Source organism: Lynx canadensis, chromosome A1 (genome assembly GCF_007474595.2).
Source record: "Lynx canadensis isolate LIC74 chromosome A1, mLynCan4.pri.v2, whole genome shotgun sequence".
NCBI lineage: Eukaryota > Metazoa > Chordata > Mammalia > Carnivora > Felidae > Lynx > Lynx canadensis.
The window spans coordinates 132231572-132252100 of NC_044303.2; the positions used below are offsets into that span (position 1 = coordinate 132231572).

At 35.8% G+C, this 20529-nt stretch overlaps 2 protein-coding genes across 4 annotated transcripts in view; both read left to right on the top strand.

Annotated features, from left to right (window-relative positions):
• Positions 1 to 13257, top strand: part of LOC115518421 (spliceosome-associated protein CWC27 homolog) — a 103395-nt gene extending 90138 nt beyond the window's left edge. The window contains exon 14 of one of the 3 annotated variants that reach the window (XM_030321899.1): positions 13198 to 13257. In XM_030321899.1, the coding sequence (XP_030177759.1) occupies positions 13198 to 13233 (36 nt within the window). In that variant the 3' untranslated portion in view covers positions 13234 to 13257. Of the gene's footprint in view, positions 1 to 7818; positions 7883 to 13197 lie in introns of those variants that run through there. The other 2 variants (XM_030321897.1, XM_030321926.1) reach the window with 2 other exon arrangements.
• LOC115518461 (spliceosome-associated protein CWC27 homolog) overlaps positions 1 to 20529 on the top strand; it is a 195655-nt gene that overhangs the window by 7634 nt on the left and 167492 nt on the right. The window contains exons 2-7 of the mRNA XM_030321943.1: positions 476 to 572; positions 7822 to 7934; positions 11138 to 11281; positions 13197 to 13295; positions 13930 to 14033; positions 15752 to 15821. Coding sequence (XP_030177803.1) covers positions 476 to 572; positions 7822 to 7934; positions 11138 to 11281; positions 13197 to 13295; positions 13930 to 14033; positions 15752 to 15821 — 627 coding nt within the window. The remainder of the gene's footprint in view (positions 1 to 475; positions 573 to 7821; positions 7935 to 11137; positions 11282 to 13196; positions 13296 to 13929; positions 14034 to 15751; positions 15822 to 20529) is intronic.

The following is a 20529-nucleotide window of genomic DNA, read 5'->3' on the forward strand; positions in this document are numbered from 1 at the left end:
GTCTTTTCATTTTGCTGATTGTTACCTTTGCTGTGCAGAAGCTTTTATTTTGGTATAATCCCAGTAGTTTATTTTTGCTTTTGTTGCTCTTGCCTGAGGAGACATATCTAGGAAAATGTTGCTAATGCCCATGTCAAAGAAATTACTGTCTGCCTTTTCTTCTAGGAGTTTTATGGCTTCAAGTCTCACATTTAGGTCTTTAATCCATTTTGAATTTATTTTTATGTATGGTATAAGAAAAGTGGTCCAGTGTCATTCTTTTGCATGTAGCTGTCCAGTTTTTTCAGTACCACTTGTTGAAAAGACTGTGATATCCCTGTTATAATTTTTTTAGTATAACAAGCCCAGCAAGTTTTTAAAATTTTAACTTTAAAATTGAAAATTCATTAATGGATGCTTCATTTTGAGCAGCAATTCAACTGATTATCAAACCAAAATGATAATTTAATATAATGATGTTATATTCTTTCCATAGGTTTTATTGAAAACTACAGCTGGAGATATTGACATAGAGTTGTGGTCAAAAGAAGCTCCCAAAGCTTGCAGAAATTTCATTCAGCTTTGTTTGGAAGGTAAAAGTGTATCTTTCCACAACATTGAAGTCTGCTGTTAAATAGTGGTAATGAGTGATAGGAGTGGGTATGAATGATATGGTGTTGAGCTGTTGTGTCAGGAAATGGATAGAGGAGATAAAGATTGTCTTTCAAATAAATCTTTATATCTTTAGCAGAGAAATTTATGTCACCAAATAAAACTTTGATCCTTTTTGATCTTCTTGCCTGTTCTGTACTTCTTTCTTTCATCCTCTAAATAAGAGTACTCCCTATGATTGCCCCTAGTTCTCCACTGTCTTTACTCTTCAGTTGTTACTTCTCTCCAAATGACTGTCAGATTTAGAATTCCAGCCATTTCCTCTTTTCTTAGCTGTAATTTACATGTCAAAATGACTAGTGGACTTTTCTACTCCAATCTTCCTCTGTCAGCTATAGCTAAACCACACTGCCTTGACTTTCACCTGCATGATTATGATTGTCTTTTACCTGGTCTTTCTATCTAATCTCTTTACCCTTTTATTTATTCATCTGGTATTTGAATCCTCAGACAGCTTAGCTTCCTAGCTTTTCAACTTGGTTTCATTGCACTAAATAACTATATGGTTTCAGTTGACTATTATTTTATTTCCTGAGCAGTTCCTTCTTGTCCACATATCCACATACCTCCTTCATGTCCTCAGTCTTCTTTTTGGAATACTTTTTCTTTCCTTCCTTACTGTTTACAAGTCTACCCACTTTTTAATCTCTGTCCAAAATTCTGCTTTCTCCACGAAGCCTTCCATCCAGGATTCAGTGATGTCATTATAGATGTCTCTAGTCTGTTTTTAGACTGAGTCACAATTTGACTATTTTTCTTTCAGTAAACTTTGCAGAATTATATCCACTTGAGTGTTTTCTCCTTCAGAATATTCCCTTATAGAACTAAACATTCTAAACATTTTTGCAACTTGGTTTTGACGATACTTTGCATATGGTTTCAAATATCTCCTGTGGTGGCAAATCATTGTCTTTCTAAGTTATACCTGATTTGTAGAGACAGACAAGGTTAATTAGGTATCAGAAAACAGCATTTTGAGTCAAAGGCAGGGTGTGAAAGATAATTCAATATAACCAGTAAAAGGGTACAGCTAGAGCTCTCCAAATAGATAATAATTACACAAATAGATAATTATCAGGGGAAGATTTAAGGTATAAAAATACCCAGAGCCTCCTCCCCCAAAAAAAAGAAAAAGAGAAGGACATCTGTGAAGACCATTATTAATAATTGCTATGGCAGGCAGGAAGGAAATTGAGTCAGACAGGTAGTACAGTCAGAGAATCCTCAAATTACTATCAACAGAGTCGAGAAACACAGTAGACACAGAAAAGTCAGACTTCTTTCTGGAAAGAAGTTTTGAAGACTCAAAAGCTCAAATTTTACAGGGGAAGACTGGAAGTACAAAAACATTAGAAAGAATGAATGGTAATTAACAATCCATGACCAGGTGAATGGAAGAAACAGAAAACATCTGGATATAATATGACAATGAAGAAGAAATAAAGTTCTTAAGTTAGGTCATGATGAAACTTAATTGGAACAACAAAAATTATTCCCCTCTATAGAAGAATACGTGGAGAAAGAGAATAGAAAAATCATAAGAAAAATAACTACAGCAATTCTCTTAATTGAACAGGTGAGAGAGAGAATTATTACTGCAAAGGCTAACAAGAAGCCTGAGAAGGCTAACTGAAATGAAGATACCCCCAAATAAAGTCAAGTTTTTAAAATATAATTTGGAGAACCTCATTTAATTCACTAATTCTGTTACTTAAACAAGTCATGATATGTCAAGATCTTTTAGCATTCATATCAGTATTTTTTTCAAAAAGGGATGATTTCCAGAATTAAAGAAGAAATAGTACAAACTTAGGAAGGTGGAGCCAGATATGGCTCCCAACTAAAATGCTGTTCATAGCGGAAGTTCTTAGTCTTTTTTTTTCCCCCAGCTTTATTGAGCTATTATAGACAAATAAAAATTGTATATATTTAGGTTGTACATGATTTTTTAAAAGGTGTACAAGTGTGTACTATACATATACACTGGAATGATTATCACAGTCAAGTTAAGTAACGTATCCATCACCTCACAGTTACGAGTGTGTGTGTGGGTGTGTGTGTGTGTGTAGTGAGAACACTTGAGATCTTTTTTCTTAGCAAACTGCAAGTATACAATACAGTATTATTAACTGTACTCACCATGTTGTACACTGAATCCCCAGAAGTTATTCATTTTATATTTGAAAATTTATCCCTTTTGACCAACATGTCCCGATTTCTCCCACCTGCCAGCACCTGGCAACCACCATTTTACTCTCCAGTTCTATGAGTTTAACTTTTTTAGACTCCACATACAGAATTTGTCATTCTGGTGTCTGGGGGATGTCTTTAGTGTTTATAGAAATGAAAGATCTAGAATTACACAGCCTTACTCTTGGATTGCAGGTTTTGTGGAATAGTTAGGTGAATATTTAAAGGTGAGTGAAATTTTTAAAATACAGGTTAAAAAAGAAGGAAAGGGAAGCTTGTTGCTTTTGATAGTTTTGTTGGTTCCTCTGAAGTATGAGGAAGGAGTAAAATTTTAGGTTGGCAAAACAAAGTGGGAAGCAGAAAGAGAAGTAGTTAAGAAAATCAAATTTTTTATGCTTTATGTAACTATTAATTTCTTTATTTCTATTTTACCTCAGATTTACTCTTTAAGATCTATTCTTGGGGTGTTTGAGTGGCTCCGTTGGTTGAGCATCTGACTCTTGATTTCAGTTTGGGTCATGATCCCAGGGTCATGGATTGAGCCCCACATTGGGTTCCAGGCTCCAAGCAGAGCTTGCTTGAGATTCTTCGCTTTCCTTCTGCCTTTCTTCTCCACTTGTGCTTTCTCTCTCTCTCTCTCTCTCTCTCTCTCTCAAATAATAATTTAAAAAAAAGTTAAAAAAAGGTCTATTCTTTATCAGTTATCTTTATCCCCTACCTCCTATTCTTTAGAAGTGACCAACATAAGTATAAATTAAGAGGTTAACAGAAATATCTTTAAAAAACTAAAATATTTGTTTATGGGGCGCCTGGGTGGCGCAGTCGGTTAAGCGTCCGACTTCAGCCAGGTCACGATCTCGCGGTCTGTGAGTTCGAGCCCCGCGTCGGGCTCTGGGCTGATGGCTCAGAGCCTGGAGCCTGTTTCCGATTCTGTGTCTCCCTCTCTCTCTGCTCCTCCCCCGTTCATGCTCTGTCTCTCTCTGTCCCAAAAATAAATAAACGTTGAAAAAAAAAAAAAAAAAAAAAAAAACAAAACTAAAATATTTGTTTAAAAAAATCCTAAGAGGCCAAAATAAACAGGGCAGACAGGAAACAATAGGAGTTATAAATAAAAAGTTATTAATGATAATGTTTATAAAATTAAACACAAACACCAGATTCTAGAAAAATACACATAAATCACTTAAAAGTGCAAATGTAAATTTCTATATGGTACTCGGCAGAAATATAATTAGATAAAGTGTACCATGATACCCATACATTGTACAGCCAGAAATAAAAACTATAATGGCAAATACCGGAACCACAGAGGCCAAATAGGAACTTTATTTCATATTTAAGATACATGAAAATGTCTTTCTTCAATAGTGGAGAAAATTTAGGAAGATATTACCAGACATAATGAAATGAGAAAATCACTTTCTTCACAATACTTATGGAAATGATACATAAAAACATTTAAGAAGAAAGTCAAATAAACATTATTGCATGCCACAAAATCTATTATAGTACATAGTAAACTATAAAGACAACCATAAATGCATTGTCAGCAGTGATATGAATAAGTTACATGGAAATAGAAATGATGGATATGGAGATTTTGTAGAATTTTGAAATTTTAGCCATGGTAGATTATAAAATTATGGTGTAGAGTAATTATAGAAAATTCCTACTCAGTATATATGGTATTATAATTTCATTCATCCAACAGGAATATAATTAGGAATATAAAAAGGAAAAGCTTAAAGTAAAAAGCCAATATCACTAAAAGATTTAATAGGAAAAAGGAGTAAGATGGGTTATTTTAAAATTGGAAAGCACAAATAATAAAGATCTCTTTCATATCCCTCTTCCCTCACATCTAATAGATTTCTGAGTCTTATTCTAGAGAATTCTTAAGTATGTGCCTCTCAGTAGAAGTCACAGTCATGGTTTACTCTCGGGACAATAGTTGCTCCCTGTCCCTCCAGCCTTGTCACTTCCTTCCAGTCCATTCTCTATACTGGGAGTTTGATATTTTGAAAAAGCAGATCTGATAAAAAAAAAAAAGTTGATTGGTTGCATATTATGGACCTAAAGGATTATTATCATTTTCTGATGTAGACTGGGGCATGTTGCATATTTAAACGAAATAGAATTTAAACGAAAATATTAAAGTTTGACCTCACATTTGTGTTGAACTTGAAAGTTTATAGATTGCCTCCACATTATCTTATTTAATCTTCAGAACACAGTGAATTAATTTATAATATTAATTTTATAATGAGAAAATTATGTGTACAGCATGTGGAGGATAGTTAATAATGCTGTATTGCATATTTGGAAGTTGCCAAGAAAGTAGATCTTAAAAGTTCTCATTGCAAGAAAAAGGAATTTGTTACTATGTGAGGTGATGGATGTTAACTATAAGACTTATTATGGTGATTATTTCACAATATATGCAAATAGTGAATCATTATGTTGTCCACCTGAAACCAATGTGATGTTAAATGTCAATTGTATCCCAGTGATTTAAACAGAGGGGAAAAAAGAGGGGCATCTGTGTGGCTCTCAGTCAGTTAAGCATGCTACTGTTGGTTTTGGTTTAGGCTCAGGTCGTGATCTCACAATTCTGTGAGTTTGATCCTAGAGTTGGGCTTTGCGCTAGCTGTGCGGAGGCTCTTTGGGATTCTTTCTCTCTCCTTCTCCCTGCCCCTTCCCCACTCGCATTATTTCTGTTTCTCTCGAAATAAATATAAAAAAATAAAAAGAGGGGAAAAAATAAATGGAGTTTAAGCTAGCAGCTAGCAAAAGCCAAGACTCAGAACTCCTCCTGCATGCTGCATACAGGGTTAACCTGAATAAATGGTTACTTAAGGATATAGGAGAGATACTTTTAGACCTTTTAGTTTTTAGTTTCTATTTGTAACCAAGGAGCACTTGTTTGCACTGGAGACCTCTTGTGCACACAGCCCAACAACTTCACTGGGAGAAGGGTTTGAAAAAATCAGTTGTTTCTCCTGTCTACTTCTTCCTATCTATCCTCTATACTGGATACAGTTGTTAGATTACATATTAGATTTTTTAAAATATGGATTTTATATCCAGTTATATCTTGCGAATGTAAATAATTATGAGGGTGCCTGCAAGCCACTATATTACAGTACTTTATGAATTATGATAAACCACATTCTTGTTTTGACTCATGAAGTGTCACTGAGTATCTATGTAATAGGTACCTCATGAATTCTATCAGTAATTTTTCAGTACAGTGCCTGGCCCACGGTAGGCACTTGATTTGTATTTGTCATTATATGACTTAGGCTGTGTTCAGGTGCAAGTAGGAAAAGACTCCTTTCAATGTTATTTACATAATAAAGACATTCATAATCTTGTACGACGACACGAAAACTGATGTCAGGCAGTTCTGCAGGCTCAGCGAAGCTTTCAGGAAATTCTGCTTTTCCCATCTTTCTCTTTGCGAGCCTCAGTGTGTGACTGAGCTAGGCCTATACTCAGTAATTGACTCCACCTCAGTCTAGTCTGTTGCTAGTTGGGTTTTGTTTGTTTGATTTAACAACAATAATAGAGTCTGTTTATTCAGCACTTACTTCAGGGCTACACCTATATTCTACATAAATTTTCCTCTTGTACTCACCTGATTAGTTCATATAAGTTCAAAACTACTTTGGGTGAGATAAAAATAATTTTTTTTTCCTTTCATTCAGGGATCTTTTATAAAAGAGGTGAAATGTACATAACATGAAAGTAATCATTTCAAAGACAATTCAATGATATTTAGTATATTTGCTATGTTACACAACCAGCACCTCTGTCTAGTTCCAAAACAGTTTTATTATCTCCAAAGAAAACTACTCATTAAGCAATCACTTCCACTTCTCCCCTCTCTCCTCCCCTGACAACCACCAATCTGTTTTCCATCTCTATGGATTTACCTATTCTGGATGTTTCATATAAATGGAATCATATAATATATGACTTTTTGTGTGTGGCTTCTTTCACATAGCATAGTTTTGAGCTTCATCTATGTTGTAGTGCATATCGGTATTTCATTCCCTTCTTTGGCTGAGTAATCTTCCACTGTATGTAAATACCTCATCTTGTTTATTCATTCACTCATTGATGGACATCTGGATTGTTTCTTCCTTTTGCAGTTGCGAACGGCACTGCTGTGAACATTCATATACAAGTATTTGTTTAGTGCCTGTTTTCAATTTGGGGGGTGGATGTATTCATAGAAGTAAGATTGATGGATAATTCTGTGTTTAAATTTTGTAGAGCCATCAAACTTTTCCACAGTGCCTGTATCGTTTTACAACCCAACACGCAATGTACAAGGCTCCAGTTTCACCACCTCCTCACTAACACTTGCTAGTTTCCTTTCCTTTGGATGATAGCCATCCTAGTGGGTGTGATGTGGTATTCATTGTGGTTTTGATTAGCATTTCCCTAATGACTGATGATATTGAGAATCTTTTCTTATTCATATTGTCCATTGTTGCTACTTCTTAATATAAACTCCCTGATTCAGTCAAACCCTAATTTTTGCCATTTTGCTCTCAACAACTTCTTTGCTCATGATTTACCTCACCGAGATGCCATGCTTCTCCCACATGCAACTTCTTTTCCTTGGTGAAGTCTCCCTCGTGATTTTAGGTTCCCGATAATAAGTACTATTAGGAGATCATATGTGATCTCTCTTGTATATTAAAAGCTTCCAAATAATATATTTATGTATAAACTGTAATGCAATTTGAGAGACTCCTGGAAATAAGTACAACACAACAACAGTCATGCTTTTTTGTAGAAATTGTGCTGTTTTGAGTAGGCATTTTATAATAAGTAGGGAAGAAAAGGTTTGGGTTTAGGAGCCTATTTAGCATTCTGGGGGGGGGGAGATCTTGTGACTCTAATTATATTAACTCTGATAGCTATATACTTCACTTTAGACTTTGCTAAATTATTTTAAATTTCTTTCAGCATATTATGACAACACCATTTTTCATAGAGTTGTACCTGGTTTCATAGTCCAAGGGGGAGATCCTACTGGCACAGGGACTGGTGGAGAATCTATCTATGGAGCCCCATTCAAGGTGAGACTGAATTTTTATTGTTATTTATTTGCAAATCAATTTGGATTCCTTAATTGAAAATCACTGTGCCCCTGGTGAAAAACCTACATTTCACATTACTGCACAAAATCTGGTATTTATCACATGTTTGGGATTATAAGGGATAAGAGCAGCACTTACCCTATCAAGCATTCTTTCAGAGTTGTCTTATTGCTAATTTTTTGCTAGATTGAATTCAGGTAGAGCTAATGGTGGTAGTGAGGAAAATGTGAGTCAGAAAAAAAGACTACATAACATAATTCTTGATATCTGACTGTATCTGATATCTACAACTCTGTAAATGTAAAAAGGTTTTAGAACATTTCATATGCCATTTTAAAATATTTTTTTTTAATACTGTATGGAATTTATATTAATGTGCTTGGACTGTTACAACAAAATACCATTGACAGGGTGACTTAAACAACAGGAATTTGTTTGTCACAGTTCTGGAGGCTAGGAAGTACAGATCAGCTTGCTGGCATTCAATTTCTGGGGAAGGTTCTCTTCCTGACTTGTCAATGGCCGCCTGCTCGCTGTGTCTTTACATGGTAGAGAGAGTGAGCTCTGGTGTCTCTTCCTCTTTTTATAAGGACATCACCGCTATTGGATTAGGGCTTCACACTTATGACATCATTTATCCTTTATTATCCCTTCATAGGCCCTGTCTCTAATACAGTCACACTGGGGGTTACAGCTTCAACCTATGAATTCTGGGGAGACACAATTTGGTCCAATGCAGAATTCATTCTTTTTTTTTTTTTAATTTTTTTTCCACGTTTTTATTTATTTTTGGGACAGAGAGAGAGACAGAGCATGAACGGGGGAGGGGCAGAGAGAGAGGGAGACACAGAATCGGAAACAGGCTCCAGGCTCCGAGCCATCAGCCCAGAGCCTGACGCGGGGCTCGAACTCACGGAGCGCGAGATCGTGACCTGGCTGAAGTCGGATGCTTAACCGACTGCGCCACCCAGGCGCCCCCAGAATTCATTCTTAATTGTGCACAGTAGACCCCTGTAGTGGAAAATGCATTACACAACAGGAAATCACAAAGGGACAGAAGAAAGAATTAACATAAAAAGTGTTAGAAAAAAGTATATTAATCAAAAATAGGTCAGTGATGGGGCACCTGGGTGGCTCAGTCTGTTAAGCATCTGACTTTGGCTCAGGTCATGATCTTACGGCTCAGCTTGTGAGTTCTGAGCCCCGCAGCAGGCAGGCTCTGTGCTGACAGCTCAGGCCCTGGAGCCTGCTTCAGATTCCGTGTCTCCGTCTCTCTCTCTCTGCCCCTCCCCTGCTTGTGCATGTGCGTGCGCGCTCTCTCTCTCTCTTTCTCAGAAATGAATAAACATTTTAAAAAATTAAAAAAAGAATAGGTGATTGATTTGTTAACTGCCAACACAGAACTAAAAAGAAAAAAAGAGTTAATGTCCTAGTTAAGGTATTAAAATCACAGAGGGTTCAAGTAAACACTAAATGTTGTTTTTTTTATCTGATGGTGCTAATATCATGTTCTTTGAATGAGTAAACATCATTAGTTCTTAAAGTGAGAGAATTTTTGAAGACATCATGTTTTTACTAATGAGATAGAGGGTCTGGAGTTTCTTTTAATTTTTTACTGGGTCACTGTGTGATTCTTGAGAACAACACTTGAACTGTTTGCTTTAATTTCCAGATGATAATGGCCTTAGAAAATGAGGAATGGTTATAATAAAAAAGTCTCAAATGTCACTATAAAACTATTTTGTATTTTACCAAATTGAGATGTCTCCGGATTTTGGAGCTTCCATCTAGTAGGAAGCATTCCTTTATTCTGTTATTCAGTGTAACAGAATAGCTCTTTTTGACAATTTCCTTCTAAATTGAGATTTTTGCCTATTGTGTCCAGGTAATATGGTTACCTTGTTAAGTTTTTTAGTTAGGTCATTTTTCACGGGGTATACAGAGTTAGAACTCTTTGAGTTCAAATCTTTGACAATTATTTATTAAGGAAAAATAACTTTCTTTCTGAAAAGCATTGATTACATAACATGGCTATATTATAAATGAGTCTAGCATCAGGCCTGGAATGAAATTCTGTTAACGGAGAGACTAATGTAGGTTATGGAGCCCTCCCATAGCAAGAAATTCACCTTAGAAAGGCTTGCTCTTGCTCTTTGGAAAACTGGCAAATGGGACCAGTGCTTGTTCAGAAAAGATTTAACAAAGACCTGTAAAAAACAGAGTAAAACAATTTATAGTAGTTTCCTTGAATTAAAAACCAAGAAGAAAGCAAATTTTTCATGACCTTTAGAACAGAGTGGGGAAGGGCAGTAGTTGAAGACTTTGCCGTGATTCAAAGGTAGGTTTTTTTGGAGAAAAAAAATAGAAGGTTCTAAAAAGTTAGATTACTTTGAGGGATGTGAAGAATAGGGGAATGAGTTTGAACTCACTTACCCTTTGAATGTCTTCTTCTGTGTAAATATGGGCAGCTTTCCCATAAAATAGGCTAAATTTGTGGTTGTGTATATTTAGAAGATACTTCCAGGCTAGTGAAGTCAAGTTTAATAGCATCGAGGGAATAAATACTGGATTTGCTTATACTTGAAAATCAGTTAAGGGGCGCCTGGGTGGCGCAGTCGGTTAAGCGTCCGACTTCAGCCAGGTCACCATCTCGCGGTCCGTGAGTTCGAGCCCCGCGTCAGGCTCTGGGCTGATGGCTCAGAGCCTGGAGCCTGTTTCCGATTCTGTGTCTCCCTCTCTCTCTGCCCCTCCCCCGTTCATGCTCTGTCTCTCTCTGTCCCAAAAATAAATAAACGTTGAAAAAAAAAATTAAAAAAAAAAAAAAAGAAAATCAGTTAAATAAAACTTTAGCATTTTTCAACGTTTATTTATTTTTGGGACAGAGAGAGACAGAGCATGAACAGGGGAGGGGCAGAGAGAGAGGGAGACACAGAATCGGAAACAGGCTCCAGGCTCTGAGCCATCAGCCCAGAGCCCGACGCGGGGCTCGAACTCACGGACCGCGAGATCGTGACCTGGCTGAAGTCGGACGCTTAACCGACTGCGCCACCCAGGCGCCCCAAAACTTTAGCATTTTTGATTAGAAGTTGTATAGAACCTTGTTTACTGACTATGAAGGTCCTTATAACTGAGATCATTCACTAAACTTTTTTTTTTTTTTTTTTTTTTTTTTAATGCTTCAGGATGAATTCCACTCACGGTTACGTTTTAATCGGAGAGGGCTGGTTGCCATGGCAAATGCTGGTCCTCATGATAATGGCAGCCAATTCTTCTTTACACTGGGTCGAGCAGATGAACTTAACAATAAGCACACCATTTTTGGAAAGGTTTGTGTCCAGTTATCTTCAGCTTCTATGATACATATGGCCAACTTATCTAGGAGTTGCCCTCATAAAAATATTCCCTGGGTTATTTTTTTATTATTTCTAAAAATGGTGGAATATATCCCTTTTATAGTGAACTATGAAGGACCATCTGAACTTTATGTGTGTATGTTTCAAATAAGTCATTGATTATAACTTTAAAATTTTCCTTTTTCTAAAACATACCGATGGTATTAGCTACTGCATCACTCAGCTAATATTATTTCTACATTCTTAGGAACCTAGGCATTATCTAGGTAACAAGATTTAGTAGTTTTAAGTTTTCCTTAAAGTTTAAAGTGGAAATTGTGTTAACATTAAAACTTTTTACCTGAAATACTATTTTGAATAGGAGCTATTTAATCCTGCTCACGTTTAGCATCATATGAGGGAATATCATTTCCGTAGAATTTTGAACCGTTTTGTTTAAAGGAGGATTCTGACCGTTTTGTTTTCTCACTTTCTCTTCTAATTCCCACATTCCCACATGTGTTAAGTCTTAGGCATGTTACACATCCCTAGTGTATCAGCTCCCTCTGCTGGTTCAGTAGGAATGGTTTCCCCACAGCCTAGATGAAACTGGATTTTCTGATGATGAAGAGGAAAAAACAAACTGAGCACAACTGGAAAACTGGTATTGCTTTCAAACTCCTGAGAAATGTTGAATGTAAGGACTCATGCTGAAAACATGTAGTACAATATTGTTGCTTAAAACTTAACAACGTAGGTGAAGAAATAAGCATTAGCACATTTGAACCACTCCAGCACAGGTTATCTGATGTTCAACGATTTTCCTTCCTGTTATTAAAAAAAAAAAAGTAACAGCATATAATAAAATGAGATTTAGGTTGTCATTGTGAACCACTTTTTACAATTGCTATTATATACCTTTCGCACTGGAGACAAAGTATAGGTGAGTGATGAGAATTCAGAAAGGCCAACACTGTCGCTGTGTAACTTCTTTGAATCTCAATGTTCTTCTCTAGATAAGGAGTATAAGGACCTGTATTTAGGATGTTTATGAGGATTAAACAAGATAATATCTGTAAAGCACTTCCACGTGTTCTTATTTGCTTGTTCTGCCCAATTATAAAATCTAAATTTATTATTTTTTTTAATGAAAAGTTGTCATTTAGGGGCGCCTGGGTGGCGCAGTCGGTTAAGCGTCCGACTTCACCCAGGTCACGATCTCGCGGTCCGTGAGTTCGAGCCCCGCGTCAGGCTCTGGGCTGATGGCTCAGAGCCTGGAGCCTGTTTCCGATTCTGTGTCTCCCTCTCTCTCTGCCCCTCCCCCGTTCATGCTCTGTCTCTCTCTGTCCCAAAAATAAATAAAAAAACGTTGAAAAAAAAATTAAAAAAAAAAAAAAGTTGTCATTCAGTAGGAGGTTACCTGGCATTATATTTTTATTTTTAATGAAAACTGATATTATATATATATATATATGAAATTTCATAAAAATGTTATCAAGGGATTGAACTCCATTTCTCCTTTTCCCCTTTAAGATTAAGATGAAATTGCTTTATTTGCATTATTACTACATATGCTCCTATATAAAAATTTGAAATTTCCTTTTAGTTATTGAAAAAAATATTTTCAGAAGTCTTCCTTTACTTCAAAGATGAATATAGGGGCGCCTGGGTGGCTCAGTTAAGGTCCAACTTTGGCTCAGGTCATGATCTCGTGGTACGTGGGTTCGAGCCCCACGTTGGGGTCTGTGCTGACAGCTCAAAGCCTGGAGCTTGCTTCGGGTTCTGTGTCTCCCTTTCTCTCTGCCCCTCCCCCACTCACGCTCTATCCTCTCTGTCTCTCAAAAATAAATAAACGTTAAGAAAAATTCAAAGAATAATTATAATAGTTTGCAGTTTTCTTATCTGATAGGTTACAGGGGATACGGTATATAACATGCTACGGCTAACAGAAGTAGACGTTGATGAGGAAGAAAGACCATGCAATCCACATAAAATAAGAAGTTGTGAGGTAGGAGCATGATTTCTAAGATACAGTGCTTAATTGATCATTTAAAAGAAACTGATTATTAGTATTTTAAACTAATGGATGGAGGCTTTATACTAAATCAATAGTACAACTCAGAATTTGTCTGTGTAATTTAGGTGCAATTTCTGATTAAGAATTTTTTTTTTTTAATTGAAGGTTTGACTTCAAGGATGAGACTTTAGCTGATAATCCAATGCATGAAAAGCTTGATTTACAGTGGAAAGTTAGAGGAATTAGACTTATTTAGCTGAATGAAGTAACTTCCTAAGTAATTTAAGAGTGATCCTTCATTGAGGAAGCAAGGTCCTTAAGAGCATTTGCTTTGGGGTCAAAACCCTTGAGTTTGCCTTCCTTACTAGATATTAAGGTTTCTTGAATATTTTTCCTCTTTATAAAATAAGGATAAAATACACTGTACTTAATTGCACATAAGATTATTGAGAGAATACAATGAGACCATGTAAGTGGAAGCACTTTATGTAGTATATATATTAGACTTATAATAGTTATGTGAGCAAAAAATATAAATGCTAATGTCAACATAATTAAATATTGGTCTTAATTTTTTGTGAAGTTTTAAAAAATGGAATAATGTTTTCAAAATATTTTTTCATAGGTTTTGTTTAATCCTTTTGATGACATCATTCCCAGAGAAATAAAAAAGCCAAAAAAAGAGAAACCAGAGGAGGAAGTAAAGAAATTGAAGCCCAAAGGCACAAAGTAATCATAATAGAAACATTTTTCTTCAGATTGAAAAGCTGAAGAATTCATTTAATTCATTTTATTTCCTTTTGTAACAACTGTCTACTAGTGAAGGGGGAGGCCAGTGTGGGCCAGGAAGATATCTGAATTATGCGGTTTTCCCTAAAAATTCATTTCTTATATTTAAAAACTGTATATAACTTGAACTTAATCTGAAGAAGTATTGTGTCAGCTGTCTATATGAAATCTGTATTAATAAACAGATAAATATTTGTGATCACTATAGCAATTATTTATATAAATGAGTTGAGAATTTTTGTTTTTTTTTACTAATTTTTCAATTAATATATGCTCAGTATAAAGAACTTGGAAAGTAAAGTATGAATGATATAATGACTGCATGGTTACATAATTTTTCGCTCCTGTGTTGGAGTAAATAAGTTTCAGTATTTTGTCAACAGTATTTTTCACATTATTAGTTTTGTCTATTTTATAAAAATAGATATCAGAGAGTCAGATCTCAGCTTAATCTTTTAGTGATTTCCAGCGTCCATATTAGTTATTTTATTTTATTCCTAAGTGATAGATTCAGACAGTTCTAAGTGTAATCCTGCCTCAGTTTATAAGAAGCAAAGTGTGTTAATATTTCTGAGCCCCAGTTTCCCCATCTTGTAAAATGGAGATTATAATTACAACACCTGGTTGTTATGAAGATAAAACAAGAAGAGGAATTTGAAAACACCCAGTGGTATGGGTATTCAATACATATTTGTTTCTTTTTGTGACATCCTACAATATAAGTTAAGTCACTTTTATAAACTGTCAAATATGAGCCACTTTAATAAGCAGTTGATGTCTTGTGGCAAAATAAATTCTTATATAGCTATATATTTGCTCTCCTATTTTTTGATTCATTTATTTTGAGTAGTTTATCTCTGAGTGAAAGGTCACTGTCACCATATTCAGATACAGTATTTCATCACTATTATTTATCTTGGCAACAAGCCTGAAAGCTATGTGTTTTTGTTTTTTGTTTGTTTTTAATTCATAGCAAATATCTTAGGGATGATTTGGTAGTCATTGATTGCATCTAGGTTTTGAAAGAAAATTCCTCTTTGTTGCCAAATCTTTTATTTTTCCAATACTTGAGAGAGAGTTTTAATAACTTATTATTTATCTTCCTTGAGATGTCTTTAATTTGAAGCCTCAGAGAAGACAGTTTCTTCTTCCCAATGGGCTCTTTTTTTGTTAAGATTATTGCTTATATTTTTTTTATTTGACAATTTTGCATAACTTTTATCAGTTTTTAAATTTTAAGACCTATTTTGGAAGATGCTAGATTAATTGCTTCCCATTTGTAGTGCTCTTGGGGCTATATATTTATTAGTTTTTCAGAAATCTCCATTTTGTTAACCAATATTTATGTATATAAAAAGCTTAATTATTTCTGTCATGCTTGACTTAGTATACTTAATGGTCGTGCTCAGGATGGATTTTAGTCATTAGTTTCATCTAATATGTGAAGTATCTATGGTCTGAAGCCAATGCCTTAACATTATGCTGAAAATACAGATCCTTAGTAGATTTCTGCTGAATCCTAAGTCATATTAGATACTGCTGAATGGTCAAAATGTGTTTCTTCTTGTATATTCTATTCTATTGCCTTGAAAATGCAATAAGTTTTGTTTAATTTTTTCTTAATTTTCTTTTTTCCTTTTTTTTTTTTTTTTGATAAGAAATTTTAGTTTACTTTCATTTGGAGAGGAAGCTGAAGAAGAAGAGGAGGAAGTAAATCGAGTTAGTCAGGTACAACGCTAAGTTGCCCTTTGTTCTGAATTATAAAAGGTATTTTTGTATCTCCTGCTACATGTGGCACAGCATGTTTTTCATAGTACACAGTCAGGAAGTGTTCGTTGAACTGATTTGTAAAATGACCTGTTGTTAGTAATATTTACAACTCCTGAGATGATATGCCCTCTTAAAATTGTAATTTCGTGGGGTTTTTTAACTTGGCTTTTTTTTTTTTAATCAGTCAGAACTAGAGTTAAAGAATGACTCAACTTTGTGATTCAGATTTTAATTGCTATTTAAATGATTTGCTAGATGATAATGATTATGATCATTGTTATAATAAATAGTGACGGACCAAGGTCTTACATTCATTTTAATATTATCTATCTATATATTATTAATGTCATTAATTCTCATCATAGCCCTTTAAGATACATATTATCATTATCCCCATTTCACCCATAAATAAATTAAGGTATAGATAGATTATAATTTGCTCACACAACTAGTAAGTAGCTAGAGCTGGGATTTGAACCTATGTCTGCCTCAGTATAAGATACATGTATTTGGATTATATATTGCCTCCTGGCCTTTGACCCTACCAGTGCTTCCATTAGGCCTATAAGTATCATTTTCCTGAATATCACTTTTATCACAGTATACATTGTGAACACCTATGGTGCCTTGCCATTATTTAGAGCAGTGAATCTGTTAAATATACTCCAAGAAAATCATCCTCAAGGGTTTGTACTCCCAAAGATTCTGGTATGTCTTCCCACGGATGATGAAGAAATTATGGAAATTTATTTAGAGAATCAAATTGGGGAGGGATGGGAAGGATGGAAGGAAGGGGAGGGAGGACTGCCTTTGATACAGCAGTTTGGTACATTATAATAATAGTGGAGGGTTGAAATGCAGAGTTTTTAATATTTTTTTTTCAACGTTTATTTTTATTTTTGGGACAGAGAGAGACAGAGCATGAACGGGGGAGGGGCAGAGAGAGAGGGAGACACAGAATCGGAAACAGGCTCCAGGCTCCCAGCCATCAGCCCAGAGCCTGACGCGGGGCTCGAACTCACGGACCGCGAGATGGTGACCTGGCTGAAGTCGGATGCTTAACCGACTGCGCCACCCAGGCGCCCCGAAATGCAGAGTTTTTAAAAAGTGGACAATTCCTGTTCTTACATCTGTTTGTAAAGAAAGCCATAATGCCTTTAAACCACTCTTCTGTAAATAGATTACCTTTTTGCAGTGTTTAAAAAGAAAGAAAGAAGATTAGTGAACACGGAGACCTAAAGGATTAGGTTCAAAGTTTTATAGTAATTAAAATTCCATAACTTAGCACTGCCTTATTTGCTTAGAAATAGTTACCTATTTCTAACCAACAGTAATGACAGCATTGATTTAAAAAGCACATTATTTTTACCCTTGTTTTTAATTCTTTATCCATATACTTCCCTCATCACTTTAGATCCTCTCCCCTTTCTCTCTGCCCCTCCACTGCTCATGCTCACACACACCTCTCTCTCTCAAAGATAAATAAACATCAAAAAAAAAATTAAAAAAAGAGAAATGTTCTGGTCATAATTTTTGCCTTGCTGTCTTCAGTGTCCTTGAGTGATATGTTTGATACCATGGATTCAGCTACCACCTGTATGCTAATAATTCTGAACTCTAGGAACACAGCCCAATATTATTTCTGGGCTATTATCCCACATTCTTGATTTTTTCTCTAGGAAACATCTCTACTTCAGGTGTCAAAGTTAAATACATCTTTATATGAAAACCTCCTTTCTTTAGGCCTGTTCAGTATCATTGATCACTCTGGCACCCCAGTATGTCTGAAGTTATCTTCTTTAGATGTCAGAGCACTAGTTTTGCATTATTCATGATTCAAATTTGTGCCTTATTAAAATGAAAGATATACTTCATGTCATGATCCTGTGGGTATATTTGTAAATGGACAAAACCACAAATGTCAGATCTGGAAGTTGCCAGGAGTCCCTTTCACTGATGTTTTCTGAAGATGTCAAGTTTCCTTACATACCCATGCCTTCCCCACAATACCCCCACTCCTGTTTCTCCTTTTGTCTGGAGTGTCTTCTCCATCATTTGACTCCACTAGATTTAGCTCCACTATAAATAAATATTTATTTTATGTAATCTCTAAAATGGCCATGTGATATAGATATTATTCCTATTTAAGCGAAGAAATCAGTACTCAGAAAGGCTAGGTCACTGTGCAAGACCAATGTAATTAAGAGGTAGTAAAATCAGAGTTTTGGTCTTAGGTTTCTATAGCCATTTAAGTCTCTAATACGATTCAAGTGCTCAGAAGCTGCCTCCTCCCAGCCGAAGCCATCTAGAAGGCTGGCGGGAAATTGCATTGGTGGCACAGCATTCTGGGGTGGAAGGCAGCTCAGTGCAGCTGGCCCCCTGCTGTTGCCTAACTCCCACAGGGTCCTGGACATCAGGCTGAGCCAGGGAGCTGCCTTGGAGACAGAGCCAGGGTAGGAGAAAGGAGTTCTTCTATCATTCTTTTTTTTTTTTTTTTTTTTTTTAAATTTTTTTTTTTCTTTTCAACGTTTTTATTTATTTTTGGGACAGAGAGAGACAGAGCATGAACGGGGGAGGGGCAGAGAGAGAGGGAGACACAGAATCGGAATCATTCTTTTTGTCAAATTAAATTTCTAGTCTGAAGTAAGTTTTGTTCAGTAAGTTTAGGATTGACTTTACTAGGAAATTAGTTTGAATTTTTTCTATTTGTAACAACAGTATGTGTTACATGTTTAAAGCATATCTTCTGCTGCTGCTGCTTACTATTATTGTACAAAGTAAAACAAACAAAATGTTTAATTTACACTGAATATCGTGAACGTGATAAAAGCAATTTGTGTTTGCTACAAGGTTGAAATGCAAAAGGAGAGCACCGCAGATAGTGTTGTCTTGCCCTTTATGTTTGCTCTCAAACCTGAAAAACACTTCACACAGTGGAAAGACTAAATTCGTTCCTTTTTGCCAAGAAAATTGCAGACCACAGTCCATTATCAAATGAATAGTATAGGCCTAGTATTGTGTCATCATATTTCTCTCATCTGACTCTATGCTGTGTGATAAAATTATCAAATGTTTGTTTCTGACCCTCAAATCCGTATCTTTTAGTTGGCTTATTCTTCTTTTCACCAGCTGCCTACTGGCCATCTCTCTCTATTTGAATATCTTACTAGTAACCCAAGCCCTAGCCAAGGCTTAGTTCATTATCTTTGTTTTCCAGACTTCTCCCTGTTCTGTGACTTCTTTTTCCACTCCCTGGTATCAGTATCTTCTAAAGAAAAATTTTAGATTCCGGTGTTTTTCTTACTTTTTTCTCTGCAAAACCAGTTTGTTGTAGTATTCTACCAATTTTTCATCCATAACATATCTTAAATCTATTTTTCCTTTTAACTTTTTTTGCTACTACCCTCATTCAGGCCTTCATTTCTAGCCTGGGCTGCTGCCTTAGTCTATAGACTCGTCTCCCAAGTTCTTACTTTTTATTCTCTTTTACTCAGAACAGTCTTCCTGAAACCCTGAAACCTCTTTAAGATGTCACAGTTACACTCTGTTAACTATAGAAGTAAGGCCATGATCCCCCTTTACCAATTCTGCCCTTTGGTCTAATTCTTCTTCTTCTTCTTCTTCTTCTTCTTCTTCTTCTTCTTCTTCTTCTTCTTCTTCTTCTTCTTCTTCTTCTTTTTTAATGTTTATTTACTTTGAAGGAGAGAGAGAGAGATCGCAAGCAGTGGAGGGGCAGAGAGACAGAGAGAGAGAGAATCTTAAGCAGGCTCTGCACTGCCCAGAGCTCCATGCGGGACTCAATCTCACGAACACTGAGATCATGACCTGAGCTGAAATCAAGAGTCAGACGCTTAACTGACTGAACCACCCAGGCGCCCTTGTCTAATACTTCCTAAACCATTTAAAACCACTGGAGAATAGGTCCAATACTTCCTTAAAAATTAAAAATTACATTCCTACACCTCATTTCAGACCTACTGAATCAGAATCTCCAAGGAAGGGGCCTGAGAAGCTGTACTTCTAATGAATTCCCTGGAATTCTTATCAGGGAAATGTAGGAAACACTGTTAGCAGACCTGAACTATTTGCTGTTCTACATAAATGTTTTATATTTTCTTTTCTGTGTGTCTTTGTTCACGTTTTTCACCTGCCTGAAGTCCTATCCCATTCTGGATGTCAAAGTCACACTTATTTTCAACACCTAAAATACCATCTTTCTAAATGTCTTTTCTTAATTGTTTCTTTTTCTGATCTAACCTTTGCTTCTCTTGTGATAGTTAACATTTTCCTTTTAATAACATCCATTTTGTTTTATTACACAAGAAATATGTGACTATGTTCTCACTGTATACTACTCAAACATTATACCCTTTTCTTTCTTCCATATTAAGTGTGTAGAGTTCTGGGCTATGGGCTCTTTGATGGTAAACTGTGTCATCTTTGAGTGACAGTAGGTTGGAGTAGAGATAGCATGGATTTGGGATCATACACACTCATATTGGCACTTTGCTTTCCACTGATACTTTGTGACCTTTACTTAGTCTCTCCGAGCCTTACATCTCCTCCTTGTAACATGAAAATACTCTGAACCATTTAGATTGTGAAATAAGGACGTGGGTAGTCATTACTTCGATACAATATGCAGTCTTGGAAAATGTTTTTGAAA